This window comes from Rhinopithecus roxellana, chromosome 5 (genome assembly GCF_007565055.1).
Source record: "Rhinopithecus roxellana isolate Shanxi Qingling chromosome 5, ASM756505v1, whole genome shotgun sequence".
Taxonomy (NCBI): domain Eukaryota; kingdom Metazoa; phylum Chordata; class Mammalia; order Primates; family Cercopithecidae; genus Rhinopithecus; species Rhinopithecus roxellana.
In genome coordinates, this window is record NC_044553.1 from 29,474,084 (window position 1) to 29,486,645 (window position 12,562).

The 12,562-nt window shown below is 52.3% G+C and overlaps 1 protein-coding gene and 1 long non-coding RNA gene across 5 annotated transcripts in view; one reads left to right on the forward strand and one right to left on the reverse strand.

The window, feature by feature from the left end:
- Positions 1 to 11,870, forward strand: part of CAPN3 (calpain 3) — a 44,057-nt gene extending 32,187 nt beyond the window's left edge. For 2 of the 4 annotated variants that reach the window (XM_010367024.2, XM_030930428.1), the window contains 14 exons: positions 665 to 834; positions 1,147 to 1,158; positions 1,802 to 2,010; positions 2,772 to 2,808; positions 4,906 to 4,923; positions 7,609 to 7,722; positions 8,864 to 8,941; positions 9,340 to 9,397; positions 9,476 to 9,540; positions 9,981 to 10,049; positions 10,141 to 10,219; positions 10,437 to 10,553; positions 10,831 to 10,889; positions 11,279 to 11,870. In XM_010367024.2, the coding sequence (XP_010365326.1) occupies positions 665 to 834; positions 1,147 to 1,158; positions 1,802 to 2,010; positions 2,772 to 2,808; positions 4,906 to 4,923; positions 7,609 to 7,722; positions 8,864 to 8,941; positions 9,340 to 9,397; positions 9,476 to 9,540; positions 9,981 to 10,049; positions 10,141 to 10,219; positions 10,437 to 10,553; positions 10,831 to 10,889; positions 11,279 to 11,305 (1,112 nt within the window). In that variant the 3' untranslated portion in view covers positions 11,306 to 11,870. The remainder of the gene's footprint in view (positions 1 to 664; positions 835 to 1,146; positions 1,159 to 1,801; positions 2,011 to 2,771; positions 2,809 to 4,905; positions 4,924 to 7,608; positions 7,723 to 8,863; positions 8,942 to 9,339; positions 9,398 to 9,475; positions 9,541 to 9,980; positions 10,050 to 10,140; positions 10,220 to 10,436; positions 10,554 to 10,830; positions 10,890 to 11,278) is intronic. The other 2 variants (XM_030930425.1, XM_030930427.1) reach the window with 2 other exon arrangements.
- On the reverse strand, positions 5,344 to 10,951 carry LOC115897492. The gene is made up of 3 exons (XR_004057280.1): positions 10,620 to 10,951; positions 7,090 to 7,300; positions 5,344 to 6,643 (listed from the first exon to the last, which is right to left on the reverse strand). It is a non-coding gene; the product is annotated as an uncharacterized LOC115897492 (long non-coding RNA).
- Positions 11,871 to 12,562: the final 692 nt, after the last annotated feature.

Below are 12,562 nucleotides of genomic sequence, written 5' to 3' on the forward strand. Positions count from 1 at the left end.
GAGCTCAAGACCAGCTTGGCTAACACGGTGAAACCCCGTCTCTACTAAAAATACAAAAATTAACCGGGGATGGTGGCGGGCACCTATAATCCCTGCTACTTGGGAGGCTGAGTCAGAAGAATCACTTGAACCCAGGAGGCAGAGGCTGCAGTAAGCCGAGATCGTGCCACTGCACTCCAGCCTGGGCGACAGAGCCAGACTGTGTCTCAAAAAAAAAAAAAAAACAAAAAAAAACGGTGAGAGAGATTGTGGCTGGGATATATGGCTCAGACATCATGAGTGTGTAGGGGGCAGTTAAAAAGCAGAAGTAAGAAAGATTGCCTAGGGAGGCAGGGTGAGGTAAGAGGAGAAGAGGCCGAGACCAGATTCCAGACACCAACAGCGTTTAAGGTGCAGGTAAGGAAAACAAAATCGTCAGCAAAGACTGAGAATGAAAGCTCAGAGAGGAAGGAAGAGCCACACATCCAGTCAGTACAGCTCTATCTGTGTAAAGGTAGCACCTCGCTCCCCCTCCAAATAGACAAATGCCTGAATCATGTTTTCTATTGATATTTTCTAAGCACCTAGATGCAGGGCATAGAAATAAATAGGTTCCCTCTGTCTCATCTCCTTCCTGCCCTCTGAGCGGCAGCTCTGAATGCATGTTTCCTTTCTGGGGGCGCAGATACTTTCTGGACCAACCCTCAGTACCGTCTGAAGCTCCTGGAGGAGGACGATGACCCTGACGACTCAGAGGTGATTTGCAGCTTCCTGGTGGCGCTGATGCAGAAGAACCGGCGCAAGGACCGGAAGCTAGGGGCCAATCTCTTCACCATCGGCTTCGCCATCTACGAGGTGTGCAGTCCTGATCGGCTCCAGCCCGGGAAACATACTTCCCCAGCAAGGACGCTTCCAGGGGCTTCTAGAGGGGTCCTCTGGCTTCCTCGATACTCAGTGACCCCCAGAGCTCCTGGTGTCAGGCCCACTTGTGTTTGTAATAAGCAAAAAATACCAGGGGGGCATTGGAGCAGCAGTGGGGTGGGCCTGGCAGGGCAGGTGCCTGGGGATCAGGCTTCCACATGCGGGCTGCAGTTGCTGGCATTCCCTTCCGCAGGCTCCTCATCCTCATTCAGATCTGAAGCATCTTCCTTTCTGTTTCTCCTCAAGGTTCCCAAAGAGGTATAGCAGCAGCAGCGGCCAGCAGTTGTGTGCAGCACTACTCAGGGGGCCCCGAGTCTGTCTGTGGCTCGTCGAGAAGCTTCATGGTGGGGTTTGTGGACAGGACTGTGATAGGAGAGGGCCTTGCCCGCGTTAATTCTACTGCAGAGCAGGTGCCTCGGGGCATTGCATGACCCGTGACTACCACCCCCGATGTGTACTTTCCCCCTCGCACCAGACACTGCGCATCACACGCCTTTGCACACGCACCCTCCATGCTCACAGCCACACACACAGTTACACAGACGCGTTCTGAGGGTGGCTGCCCTCTTGGGATGGAGGAATCACTTCCCTCAGAACCCAGCCAAGTCCTCTAGGCCTTCTTGGGGGGTCCTTCCAGCCTGAGGGGCTTTGGAGCTGAGGAGCAGCTGTTCTGGTAAGTGGCCCTGAGTGTGGGGATGGCACAGTTACCATTCACTGTGAATCACAACAGAAAAGGAAGTGAGGTAGGGAGGCTTTTTAAGCCTTGGGAGTCTGAAGTAGGGAGGTTGAGACTGTGACATGGGTGACCAGGGAGTCGGGAAGGGACCCTTGGAGGTGGCTGTGGCAGGACAGGGCGTCCCTCCCAAGGGGCTCATGTCCCATGGGCTCTCCCGTCTCTCAGATGCACGGGAACAAGCAGCACCTGCAGAAGGACTTCTTCCTATACAACGCCTCCAAGGCCAGGAGCAAAACCTACATCAACATGCGGGAGGTGTCCCAGCGCTTCCGCCTGCCTCCCAGCGAGTATGTCATCGTGCCCTCCACCTACGAGCCCCACCAGGAGGGGGAATTCATCCTCCGGGTCTTCTCTGAAAAGAGGAACCTCTCCGAGTGAGTGCCCGCCCAGCTTTCCCACCTGTTTCTAAAAGCTCACGTGGCCCACTCCAGAGATCGAAGGCGTGAGGCAGCGAGACACGTCCCTCCCGGGGTCCTGGGACATGTTGACCAGCTGAACGTCTGCTGCTGCTCCTGAGCCACTGGCCACATTACCCCCATTCACTCACTCATCCATTCTGCAGATATTTATTGAGCACCTACTATGTTCCAGGCACTCTCCTAGGCACTAGGGATAGAGTACTGAAGCAAAGAGAAAGAAATCCCTGCCTTCATGGAGCTTAATATTCTAACATGAGACAATAATGGATAGGAAAAATATATGTAGCATGTTAGAGTTGGAGAGGCGATATGGAGCAAAAATAAAGTAGGGAAGAGGGATAGGAGGTGTTGGGGATGCTTGAAATTTTAGGTTAGCATGGCCAGGAAAGCCACATCCTGTCCCTGGTCACCACAGATGAACTCATAGCCCCCGCCACTCTGATCTCTGTCCTTGCAAGATGCACCAGGTACATGGGTAGGTGGCTGGCCATGGGGGGCTCTGAGCAATGCCAACAAGAACCTGCGTGCCTGGGCTTGGCTGTTGGGGATGGTGCTGACATGGGCTGGTTCCTGGGGTTTGGGGTGTTAGTTCCAGGGGTTCTCTAGAGGCTGGTCCTGGCTTGGCCGTGGGAAGCCATGCACCAGAGCAAACCCTCCACGGGCATCCTGCTTGCTTCTGGTGACACTGAGACCCCACATGTCTGTGTTCCTCACAGGGAAGTTGAAAATACAATCTCCGTGGACCGGCCAGTGGTGAGTGGTTTAGATCTTCTGTGTGAAAAGTCCAGAGGGTGCCCTTCTCTGACCATGCAGGGGACAGATGGTGCAGGGAGAGTGGGCAGTGGCAGAGGGAATGGGACTCTGGGCTGTGCTGAGCAGTCCCTCCATGGCACTGCAAATCCTGCTTGGCATGGCCGGAAGTAATGGGCCTTATGCACCGGGGGCCATTGAGGCAGTTTAGGGGCTGGGAGATACGGAAGAGGGTCCTGGAAGGGAGAAGCAATTTGAACAATCGGAGGGAGGGAACAAGACCACAGGAAGGGATGACAAGAGCCGCAGCAAACACTGGATTCTGAGACTGGATAACATTGGATTTCACACATAGAGAAAAGAAAATAAGCTGGTGCGGACCTGGTGTCGACACCTGGATCCTCCACCTACCAGTGGGGTGACCCGGACAATTTCTATAGTCGCTCTCACTCAGTTTCCTGCTCTGTAAAACGGGGATAATAATGTGCCTCGCAAGCCTTTTGTGAGGTTTCATCAATGAGATGATGTATGTGAAGTGTCTGGCACAGCATGGGCACTCAAACAGAGGTGCTTTTCACATTTTACACTTTACAAGGTACTTTTCACATGTGTTATCGCAATACTTGCAAGGTTTCTGAGAGGTAGATAAATCCCTGGTGTTCAAGAAAGGAAGTAGGGGCTCAATGGGGTTGAATGACTGCTCTGAGTTCACAGAGCTCAGTAAGTGGCAGGGTTGGAACTCACATTCAGACTCTGACTCCACACTGAGGCCAGCCCCAGGCAGTGCGAAGCCCAAAGTCTGAAGCACAGAGTGCTGTGTGTTGGGCTCTCTGTGCTGAGTCTTGTGACTGCCTTGGGCTTTGGGCTGTGGTCCGTTGGCAGTCTGTGGGGATGGCGTAGGTCAATGGGAGGACAGATGCCCTCTGACCTGTCTTCTGGGCAGTGAGTCGTGGTCATAATCCTGACCCTGAGCCAGGTCTCCAAGTGCCTTCTGAATGACCACAGGCGATTGGTTTTAGTGGTAGGTGTCGGGGGGTCTGTTCTGGTCATCTGGATGCTGGTCATCGGTGTACAGTATTGATCAGGACCTGCAAACTCAAAAGCTTACGGGAGCTGGCACGTCACCTGAGTAGAGGAGGCAGGTGCAGGGGTTTTGATGTCCCTGCACTGACACAGTTGTCTGCAGTTCTCACCTGACATTTGGCTCCAGTGTGGAGGGTCAACAGGAATGTTGGGGCCGTGGGCAACCTGGGAGACACAGGGAGCAGCGGCCCTTGGCTCAGCTGATGGTTGCCACAGGGATGACAGGCCCAGACAGCCTGCCAGAGCTGCTGATTTTACCAGAGAAAATCTCCCTATGGTAAATGTTTGCTCGAAGATTTTTAAAAAATATTCTATAAATCAAAATCCATTGTCAGGTCAGTTTGAGTGAGCCATGTTTTTGGTGTTTTAGTAACCAATTTCATTTTTATTATTATTTCTATTTATTTATTTATTTATTTTGAGATGGACTTTCGCTCTTGTCGCCCAGGCTGGAGTGCAGTGGCGCGATCTCGGCTCACTGCAACCTCCGCCTCCCGGGTTCAAGCAATTCTCCTGCCTCAGCCTCCTGAGTAGCTGAGATTACAGGTGTCCACCACCACGCCTAGCTAATTTGTATATTTTTTAGTTGAGACGGGGTTTCACTCTGTTGGTCAGGCTGGTCCTGAACTCCTGACCTCAGGTAATCCACCCACCTCGGCCTCCCAAAGTGCTGGGATTACAGGCATGAGCCACCACACCCGGCCACCAATTTCATTTTTTAAAAAAAGGAAGAAAGAAAACCTTAGCCAGAAGATCCTTTTCCTTGCCATATGCAGTAAGAGTAAATTACAAAAACAAAAGCAGAGTAGTCACTGGTGTCTGGACATGGAGGAGAAAGAATTCTTTTCTCCCTTCACCCTCCATGCCCTTTTTTGGCTCCATGTGACTCAGATTTCTGGACCCCGGAGCCTCACCCGCAAGCTAAAGACCAGAATACAGGGAAGCGCAAAGCCACTGGCCATTCTGGCAACTTGCTTTTCACTTATTCTGCATTTACTGTTTCCTTTTCTTGTGCAGAGAAAGAAAAAAACCAAGGTAGGTGTGTGGGTAGAGAGCACGAAGTGTGTGTACTCATGCGTGTGTGTGTGCATGCGTGTGTGTGCATGCGTGTGTGTGTGCATGCGTGTGTGCATGCGTGTGTGTGCATGCGTGTGTGTGTGCATGCGTGTGTGCATGCGTGTGTGTGCATGCGTGTGTGTGCATGCCTGTGTGCATGCGTGTGTGTGTGCATGCGTGTGTGTGTGCATGCGTGTGTGTGTGTGCATGCGTGTGTGTGTGCGTGCGTGTGTGCGTGCGTGTGTGTGCGTGTGTGTGCGTGCGTGTGCATGCGTGTGTGTGCATGCGTGTGTGTGCATGCGTGTGTGCTCGTGTGTGTGTGCATGCGTGTGTGTGCATGCGTGTGTGTGTGCATGCGTGTGTGTACTCATGCGTGTGTGTGTGCATGCATGTGTGTGCATGTGTGTGTGTGCATGCGTGTGTGTGCATGCGTGTGTGTGTGCATGCGTGTGTGTGTGCATGTGTGTTGGAGCTCATATGCATGCATGCACCAGAGTTGCCTCTTCCTCCCGCTCCTTCCCTGAGCTCCTGCTGGGGCTGAGAGTGCAGTAATGACAGCTGAGATTTGCTGGGGGAAGGCTACGTGCCAAGCACTCTTCTAGGTGATTTCCATGATTAATTCCATCCTCACAACAGCCCTATCCCCATTTTCAGAGGGAGAAAAGGTACAGACAGATTGACTAACTTGCCCAAGGCCACACAGTCAGGGAGTGGCAGGGCCAGTACTTAGTGCCAGGCAGTCTGGGTCTAGAGTCCGTGTCCTGAACCACAAGAGGCCATCATACACCATCAGATTTGGTTCTAGCATTTCTGGTGGTGCCTGGTGGTGATGGATCCATCACAGGGGACCTCCGGGTACTGGTGCTGGCCCAGACCAGAGCTGACACTCATCAGGCACTACCACATTCCAGGCACTGTGCTTGGGGTCAAACTCTCTTTTTGTGTTTTTTTCCCACAATTATAACAGTATCTACAAAGTAGGGTGCTGTTATTTTTCCCCTTTCACAGGTGAGATAAAGAAGTGAACTTGCCCAAGGAACAGAACTAATAAGTGGGGAAAATGGAACTGGAAACCATGTCTGTTTACTCCAACACCTGTGTTTCTTGCCCTCTGTCTCTGCTGCCAGGCCCGTACACTTCAAGGCCTGCATTGTCCAGACCCACACTCAGGCCTGCTGGTGTGTGCCTGGCAGGGATGCTCCATGGCCACATCATATCCATCCTACACATCCCCTCAGACTGTGACCTCCATTTGCTCTGGGATCCCCACAAGCTTCAGCTGCTTGAGCAAGACACTTTGCTTAGAAGGCAGAGCAAGCCAGGGCCTCTGGAGCCTGCTGGGAGCCAAAGCTGGGGAGCCGTTACCATGGGTCTATCTGCCTGAGCTGTCCTAGATGAGCCGCATGGAAGGGCAGTGACGCCTGAGCCCGGGCGGGCTGCTTTTCTGCTCTGAGAGGCTCTGCCTGCTCCGTTGTTCTCTTCATTGCAGCCTCAATCCCCACAGCCTTGCCTTCCCCAGGCTTCCCCTACAGGTTGCACCCACCAGTGTTGGCGCCATGCAGCAGCCGCTCTCCACGCTTTTCATATCCTTGTCACTTGGACGAGCATGTCTTGAAAATATCCCTTGTTTGTGTAGTATCTTAAATGGTTTTGCAGTATGACTTTGCATTCCATATCTCATTTGATCCCCACAAGAGCCCTATGAGGAGGGAAAGCAGGTTTTACTATTTTTTTTTTTTTTTTTTTTTTTTTTTTTTTTTTTTTGAGACGGAGTCTCGCTCTTTTGCCCAGGCTGGAGTGCAGTGGCCAGATCTCAGCTCACTGCAAGCTCCGCCTCCCGGGTTCACGCCATTCTCCTGCCTCAGCCTCCCCAGTAGCTGGGACTACAGGCGCCTGCCACCTCGCCCGGCTAGTTTTTTGTATTTTTTAGTAGAGACAGGGTTTCACCGTGTTAGCCAGGATGGTCTCGATCTCCTGACCTCGTGATCCACCCGTCTCGGCCTCCCAAAGTGCTGGGATTACAGGCTTGAGCCACCGCGCCCGGCCAGGTTTTACTATTAAAGGATGAGTAAACTGAGGCCAGAGAGGAGCTTTCTTATATGAGGGGCAGAGCTGGGATTCCGGCCCAGTGTTCTGATGGCTCACCCACGGACCATGCCGCTAATCCGTGTCCTTTTCAGTCTGTACTTTGCAGAGTCCTAGAGGTTCCTTGGCGGTGCCTCAGTAGCTGCCATGGTGATGTGGGGTGCTGAGGGCAAAGAGCTCTGTTCTCTTTAATCAGAGCAGCTCTGTTTTTCAATGACTTTATATACACGGTGTTTCTGCAGGAAATTTAATTTGAACAGTGTTTTTCCATCTGGAAAAAAAAAAGTCCACAAAATACTTGACCATCACTGCACTAGATCATGCTGCTTTTAGCATTCTTAGCATTTCACATGCTGAGCTCAGTACTCCACCATGAGGAGGGATGGAGTGGGTATGAAAAGATAAAGAACTGAAGTCACACGGCTTGTCAGTGGCCGAGATAGAGCTTGAACCGAGGTTGTTCTTTTCCTCTTCTCACTGGATAAAGCTGCTCCAAGAGAGAGGCTGCCTCAGTGTGCCTGTTCAGACTGTAATCCTCACTTCCTTCCTGCCCGCTCCCTCCTTCCCTCCTCTCTCCAGCCCATCATCTTCGTGTCGGACAGAGCAAACAGCAACAAGGAGCTGGGTGTGGACCAGGAGTCAGAGGAGGGCAAAGGCAAAACAAGCCCTGATAAGCAAGAGCAGTCCCCACAGGTGTCTGAGCACGTGGCATGGGTGGGCGGTCAGCGCACTACAGGGGCTTCCTATGCGCTTGGGATACGTGGGCTGGAGGCTTCCCAGGGGGTTGTCTTGAACATCTAGAGGTTTGGATTTGTCCCACTGACCTCTCTCAGCAAGTTCCCCTAAAATTCGGGCTGCTGCTTGGGTGAATATCCCAGGATGGGGGTTCCATTCTAGGAGTGGACTGGCAGGCTGAACCTCCCATGGAGCTGATCCAGCCAGGACAGAGAGAAGGGGAGGCAAAGGCTGAGACAGAACCAGCCCAGACAGAGAGAAGGGGAGGCAAAGGCTGAGACAGATCCAGCCAGGACAGAGAGAAGGGGAGGCAAAGGCTGAGACAGAACCAGTTTGAGAGTAGATCCAGCCAAGACAGAGACAAGGGGAGGCAAAGGCTGAGACAGAACCAGCCAGGACACAGATAAGGGGAGGCAAAGGCTGAGACAGAACCAGCTTGAGAGCAGAGGTACAATTCCTGTCTCCTGGTGTCCTTGAGCATTTTACAATAGGGGGATAAAGAATAGGAGCAGAAAGTGGGGCTGACATAAGAAACGGGGTTTTCTAGAGCTCACGAGAGGGTGTTAGATTGCAGTGGGATGCTTAGTGGAGGTGAGCCTTAGAGGCAAAAGTCTCCAGACCAATCGGGGCCCCTCTTCTATCCGGGGGACCTCTTCTCTCCAGGGCCTTGTGCGTTGGGGCCTAGGGGAGGTTTTCTGAGGACTTGGCCTTGACGACAGGGTGGCTGGAGGAATCACAACAGTCAGACCTTCTTTGACCTGCGGGCACCTTTGTTTGGAATGGTCAGGCCTGGGATGGTGAAGGCAGCTCTTGCGGGTGGGGACTGGGGTGGTGGGGAGGAGGCTGTCTGTGTCTGCATGGCCGCCGCCACATCTTCTTTGGCAGGGGGCGTCAGGGCTGGAGAGGTGTGGAGTGAGGTGTCACTGAGGCCTCGATGCATCTCACTCCAGCTCACCGGTCTGCATTTGCCCCTGTCCCCAGCTCCTGCTGTCACCTCCGGCCGTTTCAGGCACTTGGCTCCCTTGGCCCAGAGGAGCTTGCCCCTCAGGCCTGTGCACCTCTAACCCCTGTGAACCACTTTTCCTTTGTGCCTCCACAGCCACAGCCTGGCAGCTCTGACCAGGAAAGCGAGGAACAGCAACAATTCCGGAACATTTTCAAGCAGATAGCAGGAGACGTGAGTACCCCCAAGCCCAGGACGCCCACAGGTGCTGCTTCTCTCCTGGATTAACTGCTCAGATTACCAATTATTTTGTTATTGTTTGGTAGGGTCACTTTGGACTTTGGTGGAGCCAGGGAATGTGTGTGTAGCACACAAATCCACAAGTCCTTGAGTTTTGGACTGCCACATCCACTGGTGGGCTCAGAGGCCTTTTTGCTCTGCCCACGGTGGTCCTGATAGCTGGGGTGGAGTATCTGGCCCCCGTCTTCCTCAGAAAAGTCCTAGCTTCCCATGACATAATAGCACCGACAGGGATTTCACAAACACGGCCAGCTGGAATTTGTTTTGCAAAGCATCTGCACCAGGAGCTGCTGTACTCCTGAACCATGACCCTCCTCTCCCTTCCTCCTCAGGACATGGAAATCTGTGCAGATGAGCTCAAGAAGGTCCTTAACACAGTCGTGAACAAACGTGAGTTGCTCAAACCAAATGTGGGGGGTGGGTGGGAATTGTCTCAAAGCACCTCCTCACTCTTCTCCATCCCCCCAGACAAGGACCTGAAGACACACGGGTTCACACTGGAGTCCTGCCGTAGCATGATTGCCCTCATGGATGTATCCTTCCTGCCGCCCCTTCCCGACCCTCTGTCATCAGCCCACGGGCGCCAAGGCACCATACAGGGTGCCCAGTCAGGCAAAGGGCCCTAATTTGTGCCCAGGAAAACACTTAATTCAGAACCTGATTCAGAACATCTTGGATACTCCTCTGAAAGGGGTTGCTAGAGGCCGAAGGGGAGGACGTTGGGTTGTAACTGCCCTAACCTCTGTGCTTCTCTTCGGCCTGGGATCCTGCCCAAGCAAAAGTGGCCCTTAGGAGATCGGCTCCCTGGGTTACAGAGTAGGTGCAATCTCTGACTGGTGGCGGAGTGGAGGGGAGGGTTAAATACCACACCAGGGCAGTGGTTAGGACAGCCCAGGCAGAGTCTTCTAGACCCTCCCTCCAAATCCAGGGGGATTTTGCTATGTGCTGTGTAGCCCTGACCTCCCTCCTCCAGACAGATGGCTCTGGGAAGCTCAACCTGCAAGAGTTCCACCACCTCTGGAACAAGATTAAGGCCTGGCAGGTGGGAAGAGAAAATGAAGTGTGGGAGTGAAGAACGGGGTTGATTTGGAGATTCAGTGTGTGACCTCCATCCTCAAATTTTCTATTGCCAGAAAATTTTCAAACACTATGACACAGACCAGTCTGGCACCATTAACAGCTACGAGATGCGAAATGCAGTCAATGACGCAGGTGCTAAGAAGGAAGGGGTGGGAGGGATGTGGACCCGAGGCGGTGGGAGCAGGAATGGGAGGGGACTAGGCTACTAGGGCCCCACTAGAGAAAGGAGAGGGAAAGGGCTTCTCATTTTCCTTTCCCAGGTCACAGGGTGGCTGAGAGGCAAGGAAAATAGAAGGCAGGCCCAAGGCCTCCAGCTCCATGTCCCCCTTTAACATGGTCCCCTCCACAGGATTCCGCCTCAACAACCAGCTCTACGACATCATTACCATGCGGTACGCAGACAAACACATGAACATCGACTTCGACAGTTTCATCTGCTGCTTCGTCAGGCTGGAGGGCATGTTCAGTAAGTGGGGGAGAGGGGCTGCCCTCCGCTCTCTTGCAGGGGCAGTTGTGGCAACAGGCATCTCACCTGATAATCTCCAGTCTGCCCCATCCAGGCGGAACAAGGGCCAAGGCCCTCTTTAGGCCCAGAATGGGATGGCAAAGCTGGTGATTCTCTGCCTGCAGATCTTTGTGCTGATGAGGGACAGCACTGGGCACATGGTCCTCTTTGGAAAGTTAACAGTAGTACAGGTAGAGTGCACCTGTAACTGGCCTCTGGCCTGTGCCTTCTTTCACAGGAGCTTTTCATGCATTTGACAAGGATGGAGACGGTATCATCAAACTCAACGTTCTGGAGGTAAAGCATAGGCACAGCACATTCCCCCTGCACATTAAAACACAAGGTAGAGGGTCAGTGAGGCAGACTGGACCCACGGTGTGCTCATTTCCACACAGTGGTGGAGGGAGGGGATAGGAACAGAACGTGGAGGGAGGCTCTGCGGGCTCACAGGACACACGCACTTGAGGCCCAAAGGGACCTCTGCTCCCCCAGTCACTCGATGCTGGAAAACATGCACCTTCTTAGGGAAGATCTAGGAGAAGGGAAACAGTAAGCCACTGCTTCTTGGAAAATCTTCCGGAGGTCTGACTTACTGGGACTGTTCCCTTTCCTCTTGCCCCGTAAGATTCCTAGGGCGCGGGGTCACTCTTTTCTGATCTACATTCTGATCTTGGGACTTCTTTCAGTGGCTGCAGCTCACCATGTATGCCTGAACCAGGCTGGCCTCATCCAAAGCCATGCAGGATCACTCAGGATTTCTGTCTCGCCCTCTATTTCCAAAGCCACTTACCTCAAAGGACCCAGCAGCTGCACCCCTACAGTCCTCCAGGCACCTCATCAGTCCTGTTCCTCCTCCATTTTACCCCCTCCTCATCCCTGATCAGTCATGCCTAGCCTGGCCCTTTAGTAAAGCAATGAGGTAGGAAGAACAAACCCTTGTCTCTCTACCGTGTGGAGGAAAGTGCCTGCCTCTGGTCCGAGCCGCTTTGGTTCTGAAGTGAGTGCTCCTGCTTACCTTGCTCTAGGCTGTCTGCAGAAGCACCTGCCGGTGGCACTCAGCACCCCCTTGTGCTAGAGCCCTCCACCATCTTCACGCTCTCCCACCATGGGCCAGGAACCAAACCCGCACTGGGTTCTGCCTGGTTATTTCAGGAGAGGCCTGCTGTGGGGTAAACTAACTCAGTGGAATAGGGCTGGTTACTTTAGGCTGTCTGACTTGTAAGTTTGGCTGCATTTTGAAAAAAGCTGATCTAAATAAAGGCATGTGTATGGCTGGTCCCCTTGTGTTTTGTTGTCTCACATTTAGATATCCGCCATAGCATGACTGAATGGCTTCCAATCCTACACTCACTTATGACCTAGAAGAGAACAATGAAAAACACAAACAAAAACAAAATCTTGAACCCCCCCTTTAATCATGCCTATTGCTATTTCTTGAGCATAGGAATTGCTCAAATACTTTCCAAGACATAAAAGGAAGGCAGAGGAATAGTTGTTGCTGTAAAAAGACATCAAGAATAAATGGGTTATGTACAACGGGAGGGGCCGGTTACCTGAATGTAATGGAGTGGAGACTGCGCTATCCTAGCTCCTCTGCTCACTAACTGGCCCGTCGTATGACCGTGGACAAAACCCTGAAGGCAGCAGTTTGCTAAACTTACCTGGACCATGGCCTATGGCATATCTACAGGCATCCTGTGTTTTCCACCCAGTTTCCTTCTTCCTCGCTAAGCCAACGTGGAAAGGGCTGACCATGAATACGCAGACAAGGTAACGAAAGTAAACCGTCAGTTAGTAAAAGTACTTTATTTTCCTCTTGTATTTGCTTTATATCTTGCTTTACAAAGTTACGAAGTTCACAGCTTTATACCAAAATGTAAGAAGGCTATTTGCTTATAAACATTTTTCCAGTCATCTGATTCATTCTTGTAATCCATATTCAATATTAAAAAAGTCAGAAACCAAGGGTG